We start from the raw sequence: 26,746 nt of genomic DNA on the forward strand, positions 1-26,746 counted from the left end.
CTTGGCCCTTCACCTGTATCTATCTCCTCGTGTGTGTGTGTGAGTGTGTGTGTGTGCGTGCGCGCGTGTGCATGTTGCATGTGGAAGTATCACCACCAAAATCCAGTAGGACTCTGCTGTAACTCTGACACCTCTAGGGGGACCCTGCCCCAGGTCACCATCTGAGGGATGGGGTTAGATTTCACATGTGGTCCTTGAGGAAACAGTTCAGCACACAGACAATCCTTTGGGTTGGCCTGGCAGGCACTGGGTTCTCACTGATCACTAAAGGGGGGACTCAACAGAGAAAGACCCAGAGAATGTGGGTACCGGCCCTAGCTGAGTCTGCTGTCCTTCCCACTAGACTGCCAAGTCGTGGCAACCTCACACACACTTGCTCTTACAACTGTGGTGACAACTGTGGGGGAACCCCCCTTTGGTTCCTCAGCTCTCAGGACAAAGCTGGCTGGACCTTGGAGACATCACTTCAACAAAATGGGCTGGGCTTGGGAGGGGATGGCCCTCTCTTGGTCCAACTATGTTCTTATCATTAATATTGAATGTGAGGGAGGAGACGGCGGGGAGCTCTGTCAGAGCACCCATGATTTGGTTAGGGTTGCAAGGATGGGGAGCAGTTTTTCCTCTTCCTTCCACAAATGCCCCCTGTTCTTCTGGACATGTGTGTGGGGTCCTCTGGCCTGCCACTATGGCTCAGAATGAAGGGGCATGTCTTGCAGTCTTCTGGGTACCCAGGACCCTGGGAATCCATGTATACTTGGGTCCTGTCCATCCCAGTGAGGACGAGTCTTCATGGTTCTTTAAGTGGTTCTGCTTTGGGGTCTGAGGAAGCTACATTTTGAGCTTGTCTCAACAACAGGGGCATACTCTCTAGCTCTCTGAGGGGTCAGGGAAGGCCTGCTGTGGAGGTACCTTCTCACACACAGCTTCCTCTGACAGGGAGGGCATCAAGCTGTTGAACAAGTGAGTGGCTCTCAGACACTGCATCTTGAAGGACAGGGCTGGTTCCATTCAGAGCACTGTGCCTAAGGCCAGGATGAGGGTAAGCCAGGGCATTTGGTGGGCTGCAGCCTGGGCCCTCATGTGTAATTAGGGACTGCCAGCAAGACCAAAGACTTGTGAGCAGTAAAAGAGTTTAAGACATCCTTACTGATGGTGTGGACTGGTCTGGTCTTCACAGTTTCCCCAAAGCACCAGAGACAAGGGAGGTGCAGCCTGCCTTGGAGGTACAGACAAGTGTCTGAAGAAACACATCTCTGGAGAACCCTCCCTCATTTCTTCAAAGTGGATGGGAGCAAGCTAGACCCTGGTGGCACAGAGCTGTGGCCCATGATGGCTCATGCAATAAGGGATGGGTCCTGGCTCTAGGTTCTGGGCCAGTTTTGAGTCAGCAAGTCATGCCACCCCCCCTTTTTTTTATAGTATTTCTTTTTTTTTTTTTAAAGATTTATTTATTCATTATATGTAAGTACATTGTAGCTGTCTTTAGACACTCCAGAAGAGGGAGTCAGATCTCTTTATGGATGGTTGTGAGCCACCATGTGGTTGCTGGGATTTGAACTCCGGACCTTCAGAAGAGCAGTTGGGTGCTCTTACCCACTGAGCCATCTCGCCAGCCCCTTGTTTTTATTTTTTATTTTTTTGAGACAGGGTTTCTCTGTGTAGCTCTGGCTGTCCAGGAACTCAATCTATAGACCAAGCTGCCTTGAACTCAGAAATCGCCTGCTTCTGCCTCCCAACTGCTGGGATTAAAGGCGTGCACTGGCAAGTCATGCCACTTCTATGAGCCTCTGGTTCTCCTCTTCAAAACTGGAGACCCTTCTTGAAATTTCTTAGGGTTTAGAGAACTTCTATATTTCAATGACTTCTCTGATCAGTTTCATTTCCTGGGATATGGAGGTGTCCGTGCCGAAGGGAGAGTCCCCACGTAAAGGAGACACTGACATTTGGATGTGAGGTGTCAGAGAACACCTCTGTAGCCTGGCTGAATTCCCCCTCTCTCTGTTTCTATGTCTCTGTCTGTCTCTGTCTCCCTCTCCCTCTTAGTGGAAAAGTGGTTGCAGGTGTGCACATGGGGAGGTTGGTAGGGAGGACTCTGCTTGTTTTGGGACCTCCTTCATATGGGACCTAGTACCATCCAGGGGTGGAGATTCATGCATCCTGGACAATACCATTAGAGGAGCTGAGTCTAGACCTGCCTGGGTTGGCTTATTTTTCTTACCGTTTGTCCATTCGAGTGGATGCCTGGTTCATCTCGCTGTTGGCGATGAAGTTTCGGATCTCGGAGAAGTAAGAATCTTCCTTCTCATCTAAAAGTGCATGGTTGTCCGACTCGGAGGTGGGGGAGGAGGCGCTGGTGCCCAGGTGGTTCGTGAGCACCCCGGAGTGCTGGCTCACTGTGGATGGGCTGAGTGTCAGGGGCATTCTTGGGGGCATCCAGCCCTCACTCAGTGCCAATGTGCACTTGGGGTGATCTCAGGGAACTGTTTCTTAGAAAGTTGTTTGAGGGGTGATGTTGCCCTTGCTTGCCAGGTCTCTTCCCTCGCCCCTCCTCCGCCACGCCCTCTGCCGCCACGCCCCTCCTCCGCCACGCCCCTCCGCCGCCACGCCCAACACCCCACCCACCTGGTGCGCCCTCGTGTTCGTGCTTCTTCAGGTGCCGGTCTAGGTTGGTCTGCTGCCCGAAGCAGCGGTTGCACAGATGGCACTTGAACGGCTTCTCTTTGTTGTGGATGTTCCTCACGTGCCGCTGGAGGTTGGAGGAGATGCTGAATGACCGGTCACAGTACTTGCACCTGGAAAACAGGTGCGCCTTGCCTCAGAGGAGAGATCAAGTGCCGTGGGAGCTGTGTCCACTGTGGAGTCCCCGAGGTCACCTGACTACCCAGCTGGAGAGTTCAGACATGTCCTAGGATTCTATTCTTAGAGACATCTAGGCCAGGTTTTAACTATCCCTGAGCTCTATACTGGAGGGAGTAAGATGCTGAGATAGTGCGAGGTGACATTCTTTATTCAGCCTCAAGAGGGCAGCCTTGAGCCACCGAAAGATACAGAAAGCTGTTCTGGCTGGTTACCCTGAGATGGGAAAGCAGCCCTCTGCTGACTGAAGACCCTGAACCAGCCCCATTTCACTTGGGGGCTCGTGGTGGCTATCTAATGCTCTTAGTAACCCTGGAGGTCAGGTGGGGGGATTTTGGGACTGTGGTTTCGATGCTGAGGCCAGCTAGTAGCCATATTGAATCCTTCAAGCTACTATGGGCTCCTGTGTGCTCAGAGTATTGCCTGCCACACCCCCACTAGGTTGACCAAGCACTTGGGAAACCATTTTACCAGAGAGCATGGCGCAGTTAGAAGCTGTGGTCAGTGAGAGACGTCTGCTGTGTGGCTGCCCTCCAGGCGTGGCCTCGTTGGCCCTAACAGCAGAGAACAGAGGCCGGCTCTCTCCCAGTTTTATAACAGGGCCCAAGCAATACCCACAATAAAGAAACCAGGCCCAAAACAAAGAACAGTGCGTGATTTAAGAAGGGACCTTCCAGGCTCCGCAGCACATGTGAGGCGCCCTGGAAAGGAGCGAGCTGTGCCTTGTGGGAGTCTGAGCTGCGGTGCATTGTGGGAGTCTGAGCTGACAGGGCTTCCCCGAGGGCTGTACACACAGACGGACCCTGCAGCAGGGATTCTGTCTCCGTGGTGTATTTTTTTCTGCATCCATGTGCATCCATGCAGTGTGTGTTTAGTATAAGTGCATGTGTGTGCTCAGGTATATGAGCACACATATGCAAAACAGTCGTCAGAACGCCTTTGGGCGCTTATCTGGATCTCGGAGGCACACACACAGCACTTGAAAACCGTGTTTGTGCGAGTATATACTTTCATATTTGGGAAATGAGCCCTGCTAGGTGACAACACAACACACAAGATTTCCAGCGCCAGTGCTGTGAGACAGGCTGCCTTCCTCTCTAGAGCCAGAGCCTGCTATGTCAGCCTCCGTGAGGGCAAAGATGGGGGGGGGGCTTTTAAAATTTTTTTCACCCACATGGATGTGTGATTGTTCTAAATACAGCAGGCTTGCATTCCTATGGGCTCTGCCCCACTGCGATTTGGGGCTGGTGGCAGGCTCTAGAGTAGCACACTGGTCACGAGCCTCTGTCATGTGGTTGCGGACGTGCCCGAGGACAGCAGGGGCACAGCCAGGAGGGGCTGTGTCAAAGCAGTTTTTATAGCACTGTACTATCCAGTACAGGAGGAGCCAGGCTCTGGATGGACCCTGGAGGTCTGTGTGGGCCCCTGCCCAGGGTGTCTGACTGTGTTTCTGTCCCTGTTGAGCTTAGAATACTCAGGGCCGCATTTATTAACTTTGCCCTTGGACTCTCAGAGCCTGCGAATCCTCTGGTCCTTGGATGCCCCATAAAAACCAAGGAAGTTTAAGGCCCCAGAGAAAGGGATGCTACTCTGAGAGGGGCCCTTCCTCCTGTCCAGGCCCTTCGTTCAGGCATGTGACCTTCCAACCTTGAACTCTTGTGTCGCCCCCTTGTGTATGGTTCCCTTCTTCAGTAGGTCCCTTCAGCCTCCAGCCTTGTCTGAGGCCAGGCTCCCCTTGCTCCTGCTATACTTTTAACTGCCTCACCAGACTTGTTTATCACAGGTCTGGGCCTCTACTGTATCCTAGGGAGTCCTGAGTGGCCTCTGGGGCACATAGGTGTCCTTGGACACAGCCTTTCTTCCACAGTCTGGGACACAATGTGACTCACATGACCACCTGCAAAATATGCCCGGATGTGACTGTTGGTTCGCACACCTGATGTTGCACAGCCTGAGCAATATCAGGTCTCGGTCCTGCTTGCTCTATAACCCCCTGTGGATGCAACATTTCGGAAGGAATTTCACCTCTCACCTGCTCTCCCCACACACCCTAAAACATAGCGACACCTTGACAGGGCCAGGCCCAGCTCTTCCTGCTTTTTTTTTGGGGGGGGGGCGGGGAGGGTGATTGCTCAGGAAAAGAAACCTTGATTTGTATCTGCGGAGTAAAGCCAAGGCTAAGCTGCTCATGGGACTAGGAGTTCCCTCAACAGCACGAGTCCCCTGCAGATGCCACAGGTCACCCAGGCAGCCCTGGTCTGGCCTGCCCGTCCCTCGGAAGCACGTACATATAGCTCTTTTTTTTCCTTTTGTTTTGGTTCCTCGGGAACTGCAGAGACCTCTGACAGCCCCTCTTCCTATGCAGCAGCACCGGCATGGGAATGCTGGGATGGGGAGGGAGGTTGGAGCGGCAGAGGCCTTCGCAGAGCTCTGCTTGCAGGGTGCTGAATGTAGCCTCTCCTTGTTCTAATCTAAATAAATGGCCCAGGCAGAGACGTCCACTTGAAATTTAGGGGAGCAGAGAGCCCCAGGGCTGCGAGGGAGCAGAGTTCGCTCAGCAGCTGGGCTCTGCACTGTGAATAAGCTGACAGGCGGCTAGGGAAATTTACAGCTGTGCCGCATAAAGCAACACGCCATTGTGCTCGCAGAGAGGAGAGGGCACGGGCAGCCCAGCAGACAGCTTTGGGAGGACCTTGCTGTGACCATGCCTGTGGCCGTTGCAGAGACGTGAGGGATGCACAGGGCAGGAGAGGGTGAAACCAGACCTCTCATCCTGGTTTCTGGGCCGAGTAGCATCTTTCTTGAGACATAGGAGGGCTACAGCCAGCCACCACTGCTACATCATTTTAAAAGTGAGGACAGATAAGGAAAGAAGAGAATTAAAAATGTTCTAAGAATAAAAACAAATGAGGAGGAGTCTTGCAGGAGCCACCTGTAGCCCCCGCTGGACACCAAGTCGGCTTTCTTCATATAAGACACAGAACAGGAGATGGGGAGGAGATGGGAGGCGTGCGTCCACAAAGCAGGAGTCACAGGCCTGCTCAGGAGCTCCAGGTTGGTCCTGGAAGGCCGGCATCCAAGTATGACACAGGCTACGCCCGGCAGCCAGGAAAGCCTCTATATCAAAGTTGGAAGGAGGCATACTGGGGGTTCAGTCCTTTTGTTCTCAATTCTTAATTTTTCTATTTAAAAATCTTAATTAAAAATGTAAATGTGTAGGGTGTGTGCATGCATGCATATGTACATATGTGTGTGTGCATTCCTGTGTTATGTGTAGAGTGTCGTCCATTATTGCTTCCCCACACACACTTTGTTTTTGAGGGTCTCTCATTGGGTCTAAGGCACAGCGATTTGGCTAGACTGGCTAGCCAGAAAGTTCCAGGGATCCTCCTGTCTCAGCCCACCTGGCACTGGAACTAAAGGGCCACACGGCCTTGCTCAGCTCTTATGTGGGTACTGGGATGTGAGTGCAGGTCTCACGTTTGCAAGACGGTCTTCTCCAGCCTCAGTTGGTCAGGTCTTTCTACCTCTGCGATCTAAGTTCTGTAAAACTTGCATGCTGGTGTTTTAGGACGTAAGAGTGTCTTTAGGTATGTTTTCTCCAACTCCAGGAGAAGACGCCAAAGCCAGGGTAAGTTGTGTGTAAAGGGCTGTTCCCTGTCTAGAATGTGTAGGAAAAGCAGAGGCCATCCCAGAGGTCAGGACACAGGGGACATGTGAGAAACTGAGAAATTTCCAACAGCGTCCTGATAACTCAAGGTAACCCTCTTCATCTGCCTTTTGGAGGGCCCCAGCCTCTGCAGGATACATATACCGACATGCACACACAGTGACCGTGCATATGCATACTGACACTAAGGTAGGTATCATACCTAGGTGGGAGTTGAGCATCCTTGCCAAGCCCTGTGCAATGGATTCCTAGGTTGGGCTATACATTCTCCAGTTCCAACTTAAACTCTTTCCAGTTATCAAAGAAAGACTAGGCAAGGTCCCTAGCAGTATCAAGAGGCACGCTGCACGCTTTAAACCCCTTGGCGAAGGCCTGCCTCGAGCCAGATAAAGCCAGGATTTGCAACACAAACTTGCAAAGCAATTATTGTTACCAAAGTCGAAACTCTCAGATTGGAGGGAGCAAAAGAAATCAATGATAATTAAATTCTTCTATAAACACGGCCCCTACCCTCTGGGGGCTCTTAGCGCGACACGTTGTCCAGGAGTCGGCTCTCATTACAGAAAAAACACAGGGCTCGTTTCTGGGCGAGGACCAGACCAAATAAATCTTTCTGTTGCTTGCCTTTGTTAAGTTGTAAGTCACTATTTTCAGAGAGCAGACAAGGGGGGCTGCGTGTCAGGGACGGCTGGGGAGCATGGGACACAGAACTAGAAAGAGCGGTCATTTACCGGCGCAGATGTGGGCCCGTGGCCACCAGGGATGCTCTGTGTACCCCAGCGGGGCTTGGGGATCACACCCACATGGGATCCCTGCCACAAGGAGGGGCACAAGAGGAGTCCTCAGGGCTCTATCATCACGTGGCTACTTCCTGGTGGCACAAGCTATGTGTGGGCACGGTACAGGAGTCTAATGTCATCGGTCTAAAAGCAAGCCAGACTCTTTGTTTCCCAAAGCCCTAGCCAGCCAGACACACCCCAGAATGTGTTGCTAAACTGGTCCTGGCAGAGAAGTGGCCATTTCCCTGTTTGTCTCAGGGTGACAATTGCCCAAGTTCGGTTTTAAAAGGCCTACTCCCTGAAGGGGAGAGCATGACAAGAAAAGGCGTCCTCCTCAGACCTTCTTGAGCAAAAACAAAGGCTCAAGGACAAAGAGGACAGGGACTGGGGTCAGAAGAGTAGGCAGAAGTGGCCTTCGGTTCCAACCCTTGAAGAATCTCAGGCCGTGTTTAAGCTATAGCCCCTCGTTTTTGACACAGGGATCCCCTGGGAGGTTGTCCATGTCCCAAGATACTTTGGTAACACATGCGTAGTCTCCCCACTCAGGGCTCCCCTAGGGAATCAAGGATACCCCATATTTGTTAAGAGCTCACACGTGGGGAGGGGGTGGCTTAATGGTTGTCGTGACAGAGATAGGACTAGGTGGGGGACTGGCTAGCTAAGGTTCTCCCAGAGACCTGTGGAGACTCTAGCTTCAAGTCACACCCCTCCCTGATTTTGAATGCCTGCCCTGGTTGACACTTTGGATACAGGAGACAGGCTCTCTCACATCCTCTTTTGGGAGTATGGAAGGAGACTTCCATCAATTTCCTGGATAGTCCCTGCCTTCTCCTTACATTAGAGATGGAGGGTGGTGGGCCAGGAGATGGAGGCAGAAAGTGTCAGAGCCAGGCCTCTGTCCACTGTCTTTCTGGTGGCCCCAGCCCTGTGGGTGGATCTTATAGGCATTTCCTTGAAAGAATGGGACTACGGGTGCACACAAACTAGTAGGGGGAATCCCTCAGATACCAACACGACGTTGATCCTACCTGTATGGCTGCTCCCCTGTGTGTGTCCTCAGATGTCTTGTGAGATTTGCAGATCTGGGGAAGATCTTGCCACAGTACCTGAGGCAGAGGGAAGAGAGGAGGAGAGGTTTTAGGGTAGTCCACACGGCCCCTTTCCAGATTTCTGTTCATCCAGAGCTCAACTCTGAGGCTTCCTACTGGGGTCTCGCCAGCATCCTTACCATCTCTACTCTGCCTTGAGCCCAGACATCTCACAAAGCACAGAGTGGAGGGACCAGCGTCATGCCCTCAGTCCTGGGAGCCACAGTGGCTGGGATCAGCTAGGGAGCCCGGGAGCATGAACTCCCAAAACCGCGAGCAATGGCTTCAGCACCAGGCTCACCATCCTTCCTAATACTGTGCCCAGGCTGCGCAGCTGCTCTCTGGCCTCTGAACTTAACTAAGCTGCACGCGGGGCCCAGATAACACAGCCGAGAGGACAGTTCTAGAAGCCTACCCAGATCACGCATGCGCAAACACGGCCTCGGGCGGATGGGGCGCCTGTCCGCTCAACCTCTGCTTCACTGGAACTGCAACTCTGGGCTTTTCCAGAAGCAAGTTCGCGCGCGCGCGCGTGCGTGCGTGCGTGCGTGCGTGCGTGCGTGCGTGCGTGCGTGTGTGTGTGTGTGTGTGTGTGTGTGTGTGTGCACGCGCGCGCGGCCCCTTCCCACCAGCCCCCAAGGGACCCTCGGTGTTTCACCTGCACGTGTATCTCTCCTTCCCCTTCCTGAGGATGGGATCCGAGAGCGTTGGGGGTGGGGAGCGGAAGTTGAACGGGTGGTGAGGCAGGGGCTGCAGGGAGCTGCCTGAGTCGGCCTTCATGGCTGCAAAGCTCTCCAGCTTCTCCGTCATGGTTTCTATGGCTGACATCTGCGGGCACAGGGAGGGAGAGATCGATGACTCAGCATAACTGCCGTCTGTCTTCAGAGAGCGTGCACCCGGGGGTCCCTGTGTCTAATTATTATCAATAACCTCTGGATGGCCATTGGAATTACAGCCACAGCTTACTCTGCTCTTGTCCTTCTTAGGATTGGGACTATAATCCAGGGTCATCTGGAGTGAGTGGTCTTTTCAGTATGGTAGGCAGAAATTGGTTAAAACCCCAGGCTATGCAGGCTCCATTGAGACTTAAGGCTTTGGTGACAGGGACCTTGAAGCTGTACCTCTCCCCACCTGTGCCAAGGGAACCATGAGAGGCTCTCTTCATACCTCTGCTAAATGTCTATCCCGGAAGGCACGTTTTATCTGGCAGACCACAGAGATGGGGGCAGGTGAGAGAGGCAAAAGAAGACGGGGTGGGGCAGGTACCACTGAAGACAGAGGGAAAGGGTTCAGCCTCTCAGAGTGCCGTGAGTGTTGGGAGAAACTGAGCCTAGATGAAGACCCCACTGCACACACCAGGGGGACATGGACGAATGAGCAGACAAGGTATCACCTCCCGATCCAGGCTCCCGTCCATGGCCAGCTGCCTCCCGGGAGTGTTTATTGCTTAGTGCTAGCGCCAAACACAAGGCACTTGTTCACTGATGTCAGAATCCAGGACCCAGCTGCCCATGGTTGAACAAAGGCTGCATGTCACATGACTGTAATCCTTCTGCACGACTCCAGCCACGAAGCCCTTCGGCACCTTGTTGGGATGCCCAACGCATCGTTGTGGGCTGTTTGCTGGGCACTGACAACAGGGAAGGGAGGGCTTTGTACTGCCGCTACTTGGAAGCCTCATAACACAGTGGCGGAGACATTTGGTATCTGGGGAAACAGCAGTACAGCTGTAACAGAAGCCCACAGAAAGCGGCGAATGGATGGACACTTTGCCCAGCCACCCTGGTGAGACCTCCCCATGGCCACTGGACGGCTCTGTGCAGGCAACAGAGATGCAGGCTTTGCCTTGTTAATAGAGGACTGACACATGACCCTCATCAGAACATACCACATACACTTTCTGCGTCCATGCTCACTGGAGATGGAACTGCCTGGCTCTCTAGGCTGCTACCTGGCCTCTCTAGTGCCTTTTTCAACACCTGAAAGGTAGGTTCTCAGGGTGACACTGAGGCTCTTGGCCATAAGTCTTAATGATAGCTTATGGATATAGCACGGATGCCTGTTTTGTGGAAACCTTCTTTGCATGGTTGCCAGGCTCTTCTATCTGAGTGACACAGGCAGCCAAGCTAGCCTCAGACCATTTAATTGGTGACCACAAGTCACCACCTTTCTGCCTCTTCGTCCTGGCCTGGGACACAAGGGCAGGCAGAGGAGGTTGGCCCATGGGAGCAGTGGGCAGGAGGGACAATGGGCAGCTGGCCCCCCACAGGCCTCTCTTCCTCAGGCCGGGTGGGGTGGGTCCTGCCTGCCTGGCCTGCTCTGCCCCATCAGACATTCCCGTGAGCTCCTAGTACAAACACAAACACCGGATACGCCTGGCTGCCTGGTCGGCTTTTTCCAGCCGGCCCTGGGAAAATTGGGGGAAGCTATTAACCAAACTCCGCGGCCCCATGGAACAATGGGAGGCTCTAAGTTTAGCTGTGAACTCAGCCAGGGTACAGGTTTCAGGCTGGGGCTTACCCAAGGCGGGAAGCTCAGAGAAGAACAATGCCCCATGCAGGTTTTTTGGCCTGAAGATTCCCTGTTGGTGAGGGAGGCTTAAGGGCGGTGACCTGCAGCTCACAGGAGGGGGGCCAGACCTCATGCAGTGAGGACTGGGGTCTGGGATACTTGAAGGACTTTGCCTTGGGCTGTGGGTTCCCCAGGAGGCATGTGGCCTGGGGGCACAGGCAGGGACATTAGCAGGATAGAGGGCACTATACCTGACTTGTAGACTGCTAGCCTTCCCTTCCAGTCCCTAGGACGGTTCCTTCCTGCTCAGTCTCCCCCCTGCCCCTTCTCACGAAGACCTGCTCTGGTCCTTTCACTGAAGAATGCTAAGGTATGGCCTACTGCAGGAATACTAGCCCCAACATCTGTTTCCTTGTGTCCAAAACTCTGCTCCTCTTGGCACCTGTATCAGTAATGCATCCCTTCTTAGGGCCTGGGGTCCTTGCAACTGTGGGGCTCCTTTGGGCAAGAGGCCTTTAGACAGACCCAAGTGCTTCCTTATGAGAGCAACCCTTCCCTATGTGTTCCGGGTCCACAATGACCTGTGGGATCTCAGAAAGTCCCCTCTGCCTCTTGGGAACCAGAAACCTAAGTCCCAGAGCCTGTTCACACAGCGTCTCTAAGTACTCCCATCTCAGAGGCCCATAGTGGTTGTTACCTGGGGGTGGAACAGAAGTGGGGACGGCCGCAGGTACTTCTCTTTCAGGACTCCCACAGGGTCTGCCACCTTCCGCTTTTCTACCCTGCTGGACGGCAACACAGAGGGTTACATACCCCACCGAGCCACTTGCTCCTCAGTACCACACCTGTGCTGGATTGACAGTCAGACCAATTATATATGGAGGTGGCGATGGGGCTATCCAGCTAACTCCTACCTGAACTTCAATGGGCCTCCAGGCCAGTGGGGCAAGCCGCAGCTGCTCATTTACCCAGACTCCTCAGCTCCTCAACTGCATCTTTATCTAATCAGTGATTTTTCCACACACCCCATGTCCCCTCAAACAGTTACCACCTCCTGTGTTTGTTGGAACGTTTTTTATGCTGGAGTCTAGAATGTTCTTTGAAGGCTCTGTGTGCACCAGCCTCCTGCTTGCTGGCTTGCACACCTGTATGGTAGGTGCTTCCCTCAAGGTCTCCAGCATACCCACAAGTTACTCTGCATCACCCCAGGGCTTATTGCCTGCACCCCAAATACCCTGTCCCTGCCAGAAACTGGCAGGGTACACTTTGCCTATTTTGCTGACAGATGCGGGTGACAGATTTCTGTTCTGGGGAAGTTACCAGAGACTCCCTACAGCAGCCAGTCAGGTTGTACCTGAAAACCTTCAATGGCTGCTGGAGACTGCAATGCTAGAATCTTCCTCAAGTGTCGGCGACAACTTGCTAAACAAATCTCCGTGGTCAGTGCAGGTGGTAGCCGGGTCCTTTCTTTCGCCCCCATGGTTGGTAGAAGTCCATGAGGTGTTTTGTTCAAACCTGCTGACCCTCTTGCTCCCAAGGACGCCAGAACAAGCTGTTCCTATCCTCTTGCTGCTGAGGACGCAGGAACAGAATAAGCCGTTCCTAGGTTGCTCACCTGTACCCCACCTGGGCCCCGGCTTTGACTCATTTTGCTTCCTTCTACCAGTTGAAGCCTTTGCCTCCCTGCCTTCTGGGGGACAGCAGCAGACATGGCAATGTGACTGCCAGAGGGTCACAGCAGCCCTGGGTTCCCAGGGGAGACCCAAGTCATGATGCAGGGACAGTGAGGATATCAGGCAAAGAACTGGGGTGACTATGGGATGGAAATGAACCCTGAGACACTTGGCTCTTGGCAACAGTGGCCAGCCTGGGGCTGCACTCGGGTAGCCAGGGCCAGCCCATTGCAGGGAGGGGGTCTCTCATGGCACGAGTTCCGCCTTTGAATTATCTAGGGATGCCGGCAGTGGCAGAGAAAGGGACCCAAGTGGCAGGAGGAGGGCCCCAGTGATGGTAGCAGATGCAGGCTGAGCTATGAGTCTGTCTGAACCCAGTATGTGGCAGGCAGCTCAGGGCCCTCCTTAAGGTCAGGCTGCATCTGCCATCACCTCAGGGGACCCTGGGAACACTTATTTGCCCACCTGGACTGGACCCATTTTGCAGAGGACCTTCTGCAGAGGCGTGTCCAGCCAGCTCTCCAGTGCCCACAGACCTCAGGTCCTAAGGACAGCTGTTCAGCCTAGCCTCTGGACATTATGAGTAGAGACCACATGAGAAGATAAAGGGGGCTCTGGGGTCCTGTGATCAGTTGCCATGACTCTCTTTTCCCAGGCTGACCATAGTTCCTTGCAGCTTATGGGAAAATGTAGGAGGGTCTAACCAATTTGGTAGAAGGGGTGGGCAGGGGGCAGAAGGAAAGGCTGAGAGGAGGCTTAGGCAAAGTTCCCTCGGTCATGGGATCTAACCAGAAGTCTTTGTCTCTAACTACCTATGTCTGTACAAACCCAAGGGGCAGCAGGTACCTCTTGCTTCCTGTCTCAGTGAAATGCCAGCCTCCCTCCTCTCTTTCCCTCTCTGGAGCCTTGACACTTCCTTATGTAAACTGTTGGGGGCACGATTTTAAAGAAACACCTTGATGGGTATCTTTCTTGTTTCCTGGGATTACAAAGCCAGAATCCTATAGAAACTAGAAGCTTGGTCTGGGTGGGGAAGGTACAGCCTGGGGCCAGAGTGGGTACCTGTGGAGAGGTAGCCGTGTCCCTTGGGTGGGTATCTGAGGGAAGGTAGCTGTGTCCCCTGGGTGGGTACCTGTGGGCAGAGGTGGTTGTGTCCTGTGGGTGGTACTGTGTAGTTTGCCTCACTTGGGATTTCCTCACAATTTTATCTCCTCCTCACCTGCTTACCTTTTTAAGAACTGTGAATCCATCACCCCCTCGGCCCCAACCTCACACCATGGCCAGCTCCAAGGAGACAGCAGGCACCCAGGCCTGTTCCCTGAACATCTCTCCACGCATGCTCACACAGATGCACTTTGTGCTTGACAAAGCACACAAGGTCAATATCAAGTACACAACCCTCTGCTAGACCACCCGCTTCGTACTCCCTGGGACTCCCTCACATGGCTAAGCAGGTGACATATACTTGCAGGAGTGCTGTCCAGACATGGAACCCATGCCTGCATTCTAAGCCCACTTGCCTCTTTGGGAGGCTCAACACTTTTCCATACATCAGGGAGCAGACTTAGACTTGCCCTTCATTGGAACCAGTATCAGAGAGGCAAGAATTCCACCCTACCAGGACCAGCAACTCCTTTGATTTGCTCTGGGCTACCAGACCTCCCTCCCACCCCCACCCAGTGTGGCTCCAGGGTCGGGTGAGGCCACAGGGCAGTCTCTCAGAAGGCAGAGCTGCAGGGAGATTGACAAGTGCTCAAGGCAGAGTCAAGTGCCCTGGCTTTGGTGGGAGGCAGAGACCTGCTCCAGAAAAGATGGGGGAGGTGCTCTGGATGGGGTCTAACCGAGAACCTCAAGGTAGGTTAGAAGATGCCTGAGTTGTAATCAGTGCAAGGGAACCACACATGTCCTAAAGGTGGCCTTCCTAGCAGGGGCTCCACCTGAAGGAGCATGGAATCCCCATAGGCATCTCCCTGATGCCAGCAAATGCACACAGAAGAGCCTTGAGTTAAGAGGTTGAAAAAGCAAGATAAGCAGTGTCCCTGCCTAGCTCCATAGATATCACCTGGTGCCCCGTGGAGAGCGAGGGAGGGCCATGTTAATACCTGTAGATGGGATCCATGAAGAACGGTGAAGGCTTAGCATAATGCAAGGAGGGCTGCTGGGGCAGCTGTGCTGGGCACACCTTAGGCAGCCCCTCGCTGACCCCCGGCTTCCGTTCACCGTAGACGTGGTTCTTCCGCGGCTCACGGCCACCTCCGTTCTGGCTTGCCCTGGCCCTGCTGCCGATGCTCAGGTCCAGTGGCTGTTCCTCGCCAGATGAGGGGATGAGGGGGACCTTGGGTGCGAGCAGGGCGGGTTTGGCCTCTTTTGGTTTGGTGGTGAGGTCGAAGGGGCACTCCGCACTGGGGCCGCCCACCTTGAGGGCATCCCGGGGTGACTTTGGCTCAGCCTTGACCAGCAAGTTGTGGGCGAGGGCTCGGTCCGTAAAGGGGTAGAGGGAGTGGGGAAAGTTAGGCAGGAACTGGAAGGGGAACACGGAGTGGTAGGGTAGTGAGCCCAGCTTCTTCTCCTGCATGCTCATGAAGCCAGGACCGAAGTATTTCTCCGCGATGGACGCGATGGCCTTGATGGAGTCGCCGGCAGCTCCCGAGGCCGTCAGCAGCTGTTCCTCGGGTGGCGGGAAGAAGGAATGCTGTGAGTAGAAGGCCGGTACCTCGGCCACACTGTTCATGGCCCCAGGGGGCACAGATGCACCCCCAAACTCAGGTTTGCTCTCCACTGGCTTCCCCTTGTCCTTGCCTTTGTCTCTGTCACTGTCCAGGTCGCTGTCCAGGTCTGACCCCGTGCCCGTGGTAGTGTCCAAGTCTGTCCCGGTCGTGGTGTTGATATCCTCAAAGTCACTGCCATCCGACATGTCAGGGCTCCTATTTTTGACCTTCTCCGCATATGCGTCTTCCAAGCGGCCATCAAATTTCTCCTCTGACCCGGTGGCCGCTGTGGCACCCTGGCTGCTATTGCTGACCGCGGAGACAAGGGGCAGGGCTGGGTTTCCCAGCGGGCTGGGTAGCTTGGCGTCCTGCGCGTGGTTCAGGGGGCTCTTGAGCAGCGGCGTGGGAGGTAGCAGAGGTGGTCGTGGGTACAGGGATGGAGGAAAGATGCCCGGGAAGCCCGGAGTGAGTGCGGGGAAGGCCGGAGGAGCAGCCGAGAAGGGCAGGCTCCCAGGATGAGGTCTGGAGGGGAAGTACTCGCTGAAGCCTAGGCCCCCGTGGTTGAGGGTCGGGGAGGGTTTTGTCTTGTCCATCATGGGGCTGGGGGTCAAGGGCAGGCCTGGGGTGAAGATGCTGCCAGGCGTGTAATGGTTCTTGCCCTCGCAGAATCTCCGATGCTTGTTGAGGGAGGAGGTAGTGCTGAACATCTGCCCACAGTCCTTGCACTTGATCTGCGTCCTGCAGTCGGCGTGCATCCGCTTGTGCCGGCACAGGTTGGAGAACTGCGTGTAGGACTTGTGGCAGACCTCGCCTACAGCACCCACAGGAGGCAAACACAGATGCAGAATGAGATCACGAGGAACCCCACAGACAGAGGAAGGTAGGGGTGGTGCCCAGGCATTCCATCCCGAGGCTGTCCCCCAGGGACCAGACGGGACTGGCAATAACCATGCCTTTCTCTGTGGTCTTGACCATGTGAACCATGGCACCTCAGCCTTCTGTGGTGGGAAGCTCGGCATCTTTATTGGTTGCTGATTCTCACTCTCGAATATGGCTAACGGATACACTAAGCTTGGGGAGGCTGCCTGTCATGGTTTGAATATGCTTGGCCCAGGGAGTGGCATTACTAGGAGGTAAGGCCTTGTTGGAGTAGGGTGTGTCACTGTGGGTGTGGGCTTTAGGACCCTCATCCTAGCTGCCTGGAAGCCAGTCTTCTCCCAGTGACCTTCAAATGAAGATGCAGAACTCTCACTTCTGCCTGCACCATGCCTGCCTGGATGCTGCCATACTCCCACCTTGATGATAATGGATTGAACCCCTGAACCTGTGAGCCAAAACCAATTACATGTTGTGCTGGATAAGAGTTGCCTTGGTCACGGTGTCTGTTCAGAGCAGTAAGACCCTGACTGAGACACTGTCTGTGCGGTCCAGGCTGAGGGCAGAGCGAGGGTCCACAGCACCAGTCTCACTGGTGGCTAGGAGAGGACTAGCTCAGAATGTCTACAAGACTTGCCTCAAGGTAGTGACCTCAGTGATAGCTATTTCTACAAGGTAAGCAGTCCTGCTTCCTTGACTAAAGTGTCCTTGCTTTCTGCCTTTCTGTCCTAGATGCCACCAGGATGTCCCAGTAGTCCTCAGGGACCCTAGAGTTAGGGCCTGGGCTCCTGGTTGTGACTGACAAGTTTGGGGACTGGCTAACAATAGGTGAGGCTCTGTCTATGTCCTTCAGGGAAGGGGCTAGGTATCTATGCTCTCAAACATGGAAGCCCTACTAGCTAAGAGCTTCCATCCTGGGGCGTCCAGCAGGGTCTGCTCTGGCTGACAGACACCAGGTGATCTTACAGGGCGGGGGAACACCAGCCAGATGTCACCCTCGCCCAGAGGCTTGGAATACTTCACAGTCATCTTCCTGAAGCCTGGGAGCTGAAGGCCAGCAAAGCCCTTACCTGTCCTTTTTCCTTCTCCACCAAAAGAAAAGGAGGTATATGTGTTTATGTTGCATTCTTTCATACACTTACACTCTGTCTACTCATCTCTCTTCCCACTGACACACTCACACTTACACACACATACCCACACACACACACTCTGTCTATCCTCATCTCTCCCCTGCCCCCCACAAACACACACACACACATACACACACTCTGTATATCCTCATTTTTCCCCTACCCCCCCCAGTACACCCCCACACATACACACACACACATATACACCCCCACACAATACACTCCCCCACACACACACCCTTTGTGACTCTCCACACAGGACAGCTTGCTTTCTGTAGCATGGTAGAAACAGTGATCTTAGCCTGTCTCTTGCTCTCCTGCCCTCTGCAAACCCCCATCCGTGGCTTCAGCCGGGCTGTCTTTTTCTCTGAGGTTATCACACACTTTAATCACAATATCTATTTATACTAGCTGCCCTGCCCTCCTGGTCATCATGGCAGGACATTTTCTGGCTGAAAGGAGACAAATTTCGCTTCATTTAATCAAATCTTCCCTTTTGGGGATACTGTTCTGGGAGAGGCACCACATTTAGGTGGGCTATAAATAACCTTCCCCCATTCCTGGTTGCCCACAGGGAACCACAAGGCAGATCCCAAGCTCAGGCTACTTAGACAGAACAGACAAGCAACACCCCTGAGACCTCTGTTATATTCCTAGACATCTCCTGCTACCGTCACTGAAAGCAAGCCTCCCCCTTAAGGGCCTTCTGGGACAGAGGGACCCTTGGTTCCCACCTACTACTCAAACTGAGGACGAGGGGTCTGTGGTATGTGGGTTGCAGAGACACCTGGGCAGGTCCCAAGAAGGGTAGGTCCTAGCTAGACATTAAGAATGACTGCCAGGCAGCTCAGAGCCATCCAAAGAAGGTGGCTGTTTCAGGAATGGGGAGGAAGTCCTGGCTGCCGCATTATGCTAGGTTTGAGGAGCAGAGCCCAGTGCACCTACAAGAACAGGAAGGGACCCTGGTCAGAGCTCACTTTACCTCTGGGACATGTGTGTAGGCATGCACAAGCATAGGCATGTATGCATGCTTGCACATGTGTGCACACCAACACACACTTGTGTGTATTTGGGGGCAGGTAATAGTGTCAACTCACTAGCTCATACCACACACTCTCACACACGGGTACGTATGCCTTCAAAGGTTCTTTTCTGGAAAGTAATCACGGGAATGGCTCTGTGACCCAGACTCTCGCTCTCTTTGCTGCCCTCTCATTCACACATGCACATCTGAGCTTCCTGATCAGAAATGTGCTCTCTCCGTCTCTGCTCAGTGAAGTGAGGATGTGGGGGGGTCCAGACACTGGTTGTACACCCAGGTTTCAGTCGTCAGGTAGACGCAGAGTTTGCTGATAAGCAGGTGGTGCCTGGCCACCCGGACCTTTTCTGCATGTAACAGATCTTTTTTTGGAAGGCCGTATCACTGGACACCCCTTTACTGGACTGTAGTCTCCCCCACCCCCATGTTTCCTACATCCCTCAGGCATACTCCATGGTCAAAGCAAGGTTGCAGAGATGGGCTAGACCACAGACAAAGGAGGGGTCAAAGATGCCAGGAGATCCCTAGGAGATACCATGTTCAGCACATGCCACCTGTGGATGGGTGCATTCGGGAGTTCCCTAGGAGAAACACTGCTCAGAGCATGTCAGCTGGGATAGTCATGCTCAGAGATCCAGCTGGGGCTTGGCCAGCATGGGATACCAGGGAGAGCTGGGTGAAAACACCTGAGGACAATAACTAGCCCCTTCTGCAGAAATCTCCATCATTATTAGACTGTCCCTCGCCTACTATCTTCCTCTAGTTATTGCAAAGAAATCTAGAGGTATGGGGAGAACGTGGGATGTGGGAAGGGGAGAGGAGGCGGCCAGCTAACAGAGTAACGGCGTGGTGTCACATTCCCTCTACCAAACTAGGACCAGCCATAAAGGCATCTGGATGGAGGAGGGTCCTCAGGGGGGGCCAGAGGGGCCAGGCCGGGCACTCACATATGAATGGCTTCACCGTGCTGTGGATATGCTTGTGCTGTTTGAGGCCAGAGGATGTGGCGAAGGTCTTGCCACAGTCAGGGCAGGCATGGGCCCGGGCACCGACATGCTGTGAGCGGATGTGACGCTGGAGGTTGCTGGGGTCCGTGAACACCTGGGGAGATTCAAGCCATTAGCGAATGCCCCTCCTTAACTCCACCGTAAGCCTAGTGGTATGAAGGCGGGGCCCTGCCCCTCTTTCTTGCTGCTCTTATACTGAGCTGGCCAGGATACCTCTTGCTGTAGTAGTTATTACCAGAGGGCCTTAGCAGGGTGCTGGATCTCTCCGGTCTCAGTTACTCTGCCAGTGGCCTCAGAATACCGTGGCCCCAAGGCTCCGAAAGATACACATTGTTTTTGTAGAACACTATCCTGGGTGGTCTTTGGTCTGGGGGCTTCACCCCGCAAACCTTGTCATTGCACACTGGTAGGGGCACAGGACTGTCCTGGAGAAGACACTGGTCTTGCCTCTGTTTCCTGCAGGGCTGTTTGGTTTCAGGGACTTCCTGTCCTTTCCACTAACAAAGAGGAACCTAAGGACCTCAGGACATCTAATCCACCACACCTCATCTCATTTCACAGCAGGGTGGAGGGAGGTGAGCAGCGCATGCTCCATGGGGTGGGCGCCTGGTACCTTGACACAGTTTTCACATTCGAAGCGCTTGCCACTGTCGTGAGACATCTGGTGGCGGATGAGGTTGGACTTCCAGTTGAAGGCCTTGGGACACTGGTCACATTTGTACTCACGCTCTTCCGTGTGGACGATCATGTGTTGCTCCAAGCTGTGTACAGGGGATGGGAATCACTATAGGGTCCGTTTGTCTGGAAGAGGAGGTCCTCTACCCTGTATGGCTTGTTCTCCTGTATGTGGCCCCTTGGAGGCCCCATCACACTGCAGGGAGATTGGAATGCGTGCAAACTCTACCTCTGTCAGGTCACTGGGACGAGGGCAGAGGAAGAAGCCAGTGCCTGAGCTACCTTCACTCAAGGCTACCCCACTCCCTAGCCAGCCAGGGGCAGAATCATCACTTGTTAGGTGATCCCAACTTTAGGGCTAAGTTTGAGTCTGATGCTGTGGTACACAACTATAATTCTAACACCCAGGAGGCTGAGGCAGGTCAGTTTGGAGCTTGAGGCCATCCAGTACCACACATCAAGACCCTACCTTGAAAAAATAAATAACAATAAAAATCTCAGCTTGGGCCTAGGAGTAAGAGCTTCAGGGTGGCAACAGTAAGACAGGGCCATGGTTCAAGGCAGCCCTCTGAGAAGCTTGCCGGCTGAGTACATACAATCGAGGCACGGTGGGGAATGCTAGAGAGGGTCTTAAATGAGATATGTCACAGTGGTAAAACAGCTGCTGGGGGTGGGGGGGCGCTCCTCTTGGCGGCACTAGCAACTCCTAATCCCCTCCTCCCTGGGGACTCTACCTCTTCTGTCCCCGGGATGACCGTTAATCTTCATGAGCAAAGCAGTAATATATCACGGCCCGTTAATTACGGGGCCCAGCCATCCGCGTAGAGCAGAAACGCCTGCTCCTCTAGCTCTCAGAGATTGTATCTTTTCCCTGTTGTTAATTGTGATTTATGTGTTTATGTAAAGAAAACACGGACCCTCCTCAGCCCTGCTCTCTTGCTAAGCGCTCAGGCAGGGATCTGCCCACGCATTTATTCACAGTCATCTGTTCAGGGTGGAGGGTCTGCTGTCCCCGGGGAGTCTGTGATGGGATTGGTGGTAAATCCCTTGTAATCACAGACCTGTTAGCGGCCTGATGGGATTTTGCTCTGACTTTGCAAGGTTGTCCAGAGCAAACTCTTCAACGCAGGGGCACTTAGCCTGGAGAAGTTACCAGACTCCTCCACTCCCCGGAGCACTGGGGCCAGAGCTCTCAGCTCTTCTACCCCCAGCTGAGGATGCTCTTTTGTCCCAGGGGTCATATAGGTCCCAAGGCCCCCAGTGCTTGGGTCCTCAACCCTGCCTGGCCTCAGTACAGAGAAGGGCAGGTTGGGATTGCTCCAGCTGCCTGAGTCTGGCTGCCACTCATCCTGAAGTTCCCTTTGCGGCTACCTCTGACGTCACCCCAGGCAGGTAGCTGCCATGGGGTGGGGGTGGGCAAACCTCACAAAGGAAAACCTTGCATGATTGTGTCCTGGGTTCACTAAGAAGGTCTGTGCATGTCCAGAGAGCCAGGCTGGCTTATATCCCCTCCACAGTGGGTTACTGTGGCCTTGCAACTCCCAGCCTGGGGCCTTATTGCAGAAGTAGCACTGGGGCCAGCCAGATGGCCAGACCCATACTGATCTGTGCTTTTTCTGTCTTCCAGGCTGTCTCCACAGCCCTGATTGTGTAGGGCAGTGGTGCCAGCGGACCAGGACCTTTATGGTAAGAATCAGAAAACGTCTGTGGCTTCCAGCCATGTGCACCCCACATGGTTCCCAGTTCAGGGAGGTGGCACACAGGAGCCCTTAGTCTCTCAGCCCTAGAGCCCAGGCCTGACAGGGAGGTGGGCTGGGGAATCACAGGGGCTGCCAACTGGAGGTGTGGGAGGTGGGGCGGGTGGCACCTGTACTTGTTGGGGAACATCCGCTCGCAATCCTTGCACTCATGCGCTTGCCCGTCGCTGCCCACGCCAAGGCCCTCGGGCTTGAGTTCCTCCCCTAGGCCCTCGTAGAGCTGGGCTCCTGCAGAGCTGCACGCGTACTTCTTGTGGCGCCTCAGGTCCAGCCTGCACTGGAAGAGCTCATCACACTCATCACAGCGGAATGTGGGGTCCTCTGCAAGACAGAGGGCAAAGAGGTGGGCCAGAGAGCCAGACACCCACGCCTGGATCCACAGGGGACCACAGAGACCCAGCCCATCCCCATTGCCTGCCTCCCCAGGGCTTCCATCCACCCTGGGCTACTCCTAACCAGCTTCCTTCCAGCCCTTGTCCTGGCTGCCCAGGGGTGCAGAGATCACAGGACAGATGAAGCCACGCAGGAGGACCCCATCCCTCCATCGTGGAAACACTGAGCAAAGTCAGGCTCCTCCCTGCCTCCCTAGCGGCCACTGTGGATTCAAGGAGGCCCTGCCTCAGAGCAGAGAAGGAAGTCAGGCCAAAGAGCTTTGTTTATGAATTAGGAGGAAAAAAAGAAAGAAGGCAGAACTCCATCGCATATAATAAATTATTGTCGTCAAGGTCAAACAAATTAAAGGGGGGCAGCTATTATTAAGTTTATGAGGCAGCATCCCGAGCACAGTGCCAAAGCAAACAATTAGCCTGGAGCTGTAACCGGGGCGGGGTCTCTGTGCCCTGCCCCGCCTTCCTGCGGCTGCAGGCCCTTCAGCTTTCACCCCTGCCTGGAGAGAGAACACCTGCTCTCAGATCTCGCACAAAGAGGGCTTATGTGCACATGTGAGCATGAGTGTGTGCATTTTGGGCACACTCTGACGTTGCATGTGGATGTGCACGCTCACACACTACTGTGTTTGCGGGAGTGTCTCACACGAACTGCATCCATGTTTGCAAAGCCACATGTGGACGAGAGTGCGTGCCTGGGCATCTGCACTCAGACATTAGTATGTGTACATCTGTGTGCCTACTTGTCAGTGTGGGTACATGTTTATGTATATAACTACATGTGTGATGTGTTAGCATGTTTTTATATTTGAACACACATGTAGCATATGTGTGTGTGTGTGTATATATATATATATATATATATATGCATTAAAACTGGGCATGTATGCATTCACGAACACCTATGTGTGATTCTGTATATGTCTGTTTGTGGGCTATGTGTGCACGTGTGTATGTGTTCTACACATCTGAAGACACAGATGATTATTTGTGAGGTGTTTGTGTGTACATGTATGCATCTGTGAATATGCAGGTCTATGTTTGCATGTGTGTGAATGGGCATGTATTAGGGATCTGCATTTGTGTGTGAATATGTGCACCTGTGTTTATGAATGCTTGTATGTGGGAGGTATGCTTGCATCTGTGTGCATGTGCAACTGTGTGGGAAGGTCATAAGGACTGGCCTGGTACCCGGCACTGAGCAGGGACTTACGTCAGGGCAGGGGCGGGCGTGCTGCTCCCGACCCCACTTCTCACCAGAGAGAGACTCCCACCATAACCACAGAATGTTTTCCGTCTCTGCAGGACATGGTTCGCTTCTCTGTGCCCGGAACAACATGGAGTTTTGAGGAGGGAACCTCTCCTCCATGGAAGCGTCGTAGTCCTGGGCTGTATCCGGCAATCCTAACACCGGGTCCCCTGCAGAGCCAGGTGTCAGAGGCACAGCTGAGCCTATGCACTGATACCCATGTGACACCATGCTTACTGGTCATATCTGGGTGGCAGGGAACGGACATGTGTATGCTTAGGGATGACTGGGTGGACAGTACTTCTGACCCAGATAATCCAATTTTTGCCAGGGGCTAGACAGCCTGGCCTCACTGGCTTACCTTAGCCATATCTCTTTTTGGGGGTGGGGGAAATGAAACTATGGAAGGAAGTGCTATGGGTCCTTTGGGTAAGTGGAATTCCTTCCTACATAAAATCCTGCTGTGCTGTACTGTGCTGTGCTGTGCTGTGCTGTGCTGTGCTGTGCTGTGCTGTGCTGTGCTGTGCTGTGCTGTACTGTGCTGTGCTGTGCCCTTCTCTGCTGAGCTGGGAAAACAAGGATTGTATTCTTGCCTTGGCTTGGAGATCTCCACCCCTAACATCTCTAGGGAAGGCCCTGAACTCCTTCTTAGGTGTCAGAGTGGGACAACACAACTCACTGTTTGGGGTGGGGAGGAGGCAGGCACAGGTGACTCACACACACAGTAACCACTTTCCATGTCTACAGAGGAATCAAATACAGTTCAAAGGAGCTCTTCTCAGAGCAGCACGGTGTGAAAACTGTGAACCGTAATAATGCCCATGAGGAGGCTTGCTGGGCTCTCTCAGGGCAGGCAATATGCCAAGACCCTCCACCCAAGGTGGACCCTCCACCGGAGGTGGTTAGCTGTGTTGGGGGATGGCTCTGTGCACTGTTGCAGTCTGGATGTTGCTGTTGTCACGATTACCTGGAGCCTCTCCTGTCTCAGAGATGTATAAAAATCATTTCCATCATTTCTGACTAGTTAGTAAAGAGCCGATTCAACCTATAGTCAGTCAGGCAGAGGAGAATAGAGCAGGCCTTCTGATTCCAGAGTGTTGGGGGGGGGGGTCCCAAGCAAGAAGAGAGAGGCAAGAAAGAAGAGAGAGAAGAAGAGAAGGACCTGGAGGATAGACACGCAGATCGTCAGGGGAGTCGCCATGAGGACACACAGGGAGCAGAGTGCACCAGGGTTGCAGGTGAAGGACCAGACCATGTGGCTGGGAAGTCCGCAGCCATAGGTGGTTAGATAGCCAAATATCTGCCCAGCACAGTGCCTGCAGCTTGTTAATGAACTTATTAGGTCTCTGTGTCATTCATTCAATAGCTAAAACGGGCTAGAGCAGGCACGGAAACGCCCTGTTGTTACTCGGGAGCAAACGTGGGTGAAGAGAAATCCCACGGAATCACTTGTGCACAGCTGTAGTTGGCCTTTTTCACTATTTGGGAGTGAGATGCAGGGTACCAGGGCTCTGACTTCCCACAGAGGGCTATGAGGGCAACAGTCAGATCCTATGAGAATTCGAAGGTGTTCACGCCACCCCTGGTCTTCAGAGTAAAAACCGCACAAGAAAGGACCCCATGTCTGGGCACCCCAGGTATATGCTATCACAGAATCCGTGTGGCTCTACAGAGCTGCTCCTGAGAACCAAAAGGGAATGGACGTGAGGATCCCGGAGTCAGGAATGAGACATGCTTGTGTCTGTCAGTCTTTCTAGACTCAGAGAGTCTCTGTAGTTAACGAGGAACCTGACATCACTAGCCATCTCTCTCGCTGGCCAAGGCTTATGGTTCTGACTGGGAATTTGGCCTTAAAAACTATTTTATTTTTAAATTAAATTTAAAAAGTTGTCTTTAGGCAGCGTCTTACCATGTAGCCCTGCTTGGCCTAGAATTCTCTATGTGGACCAGGCTGGTCTTGAACTCACAGAGATCCATCTGGCTCAGCACCAGGCATTGGGATTAAAGTCATGTGCCACTGTATCAGGCCTGTGCTTAGACATATATTTAAATGTAGGGATTCAGTAAGAAAATTCAGGTTGGTTCTTACTGGGATAATTTAAAGGTCACCCTGGAGGGTGGCAATGACCTCGGCGGCTATGCTACCCTTCTCCTCTGGCCTTATGTCTTCTGGACTTCAGCGTGTGTCTGTAGAAGGACAGAGCTGAGAAGAGGACATGCCTGGGCCTAGTCTTCCCAGGTGAGTGCGGTGGGAGAGCCCCTGAGATTTTTCTAGGCAGGGAGGGTGGCCTTGGGGACACACCTGGGGCACACTCTACAAGACATTTTCCCAGCACAGAAAATTCCATGTAAGGAACCACTGACAGGCAGTTTATAGTTAGTGATGTTACGTCTCTTACAGCCCGTCACAGCCTGCGTCTTTTCTGTACCCACGACACAATGGCCCCATTCTGGAGAGGGGAAGTGGATCCTCAGGAGGCTTTCTAAATGAAGAAAGGGTTTGAATGCAAACGGCTGCTTTCCTCCAAAGAGCAAGTACTTCTCAGAAAAAGAGAAAAAAAGAGAAATATTCCCCCTCCGTCCAATAATCAAAACATAATAGGGTCTCGTGACAAGGGAGTGGGCTGTGCCGTCGTCCTTTTGGCCACCTGTGAGGATGCTGAGCTGCATCTCTGTACAGGTCTCCAACTCTGGGGGAACAGTGTTGTTCCCCACCCCTGACCCAGACCTCCAGATCCCCCACAAAAGCACAAAAGAGAACCACTGGGGAAGAAACTCTAAATGTGGTGGGGGTCTTGGGCTGGGTAGATTAACCTTCCATCAAATTACCCCATCCCAGCACCTGTCTGTCAACCTGCACCAAGCTCGGGTTCCATCAGCAACTTTCCCGGCTGAACAGGAACGCAACAGAAAAATAAATCCCTGCCTAATGGCTTGAAGACCGAGGAGCTCACAATTACACGGCACCCGCATCCTAATCTACAACCGCAGCTCAAAAGCGCTCAAGAGTCTACTCCAAATTCCTGCGGCGATAAGGGGCTGGCTGCATTTAGCCGGGGCTGGGATAAAAGATTTTTTTATGATAATTATCTTAGTGAGGGACGAGTTTGCATTTCCTTTCTGTGAGGTTCTGAATTTAACTAGGGTGTGTGCTTGGGGGGGGGGCGGGTAGTAGCTGTTGGGGTGGTGAAGAAGTGATCTTGACAGCAGAGGTTAGGGAAGTCAAATATTTGATGTCAGACTATTATGTGTGGAAAGTAATTAACTCCCAAATGTTTGATCAGTTATTAGGAAAAATGTAGAGTGGGTTATTTAATATCAGGGGGTAGGGTGTGAGTG

The 26,746-nt window shown here is 53.3% G+C and overlaps 1 protein-coding gene across 11 annotated transcripts in view; it reads right to left on the reverse strand.

Annotated features, from left to right (window-relative positions):
* Prdm16 (PR domain containing 16) overlaps positions 1 to 26,746 on the reverse strand; it is a 321,239-nt gene that overhangs the window by 9,920 nt on the left and 284,573 nt on the right. For 7 of the 11 annotated variants that reach the window (XM_006539175.4, XM_006539173.4, XM_006539172.4 and 4 more), the window contains 9 exons: positions 21,883 to 22,093; positions 19,954 to 20,101; positions 19,281 to 19,434; positions 14,680 to 16,096; positions 11,602 to 11,689; positions 9,052 to 9,221; positions 8,334 to 8,411; positions 2,623 to 2,792; positions 2,219 to 2,393 (listed from right to left, as the gene is read on the reverse strand). In XM_006539175.4, coding sequence (XP_006539238.1) covers positions 2,219 to 2,393; positions 2,623 to 2,792; positions 8,334 to 8,411; positions 9,052 to 9,221; positions 11,602 to 11,689; positions 14,680 to 16,096; positions 19,281 to 19,434; positions 19,954 to 20,101; positions 21,883 to 22,093 — 2,611 coding nt within the window. The remainder of the gene's footprint in view (positions 1 to 2,218; positions 2,394 to 2,622; positions 2,793 to 8,333; positions 8,412 to 9,051; positions 9,222 to 11,601; positions 11,690 to 14,679; positions 16,097 to 19,280; positions 19,435 to 19,953; positions 20,102 to 21,882; positions 22,094 to 26,746) is intronic. The other 4 variants (XM_006539174.4, NM_001291026.1, NM_027504.3 and 1 more) reach the window with 1 other exon arrangement.

The sequence above is a fragment of the Mus musculus genome, chromosome 4 (assembly GCF_000001635.26).
Source record: "Mus musculus strain C57BL/6J chromosome 4, GRCm38.p6 C57BL/6J".
In the NCBI taxonomy this organism is placed as follows: domain Eukaryota; kingdom Metazoa; phylum Chordata; class Mammalia; order Rodentia; family Muridae; genus Mus; species Mus musculus.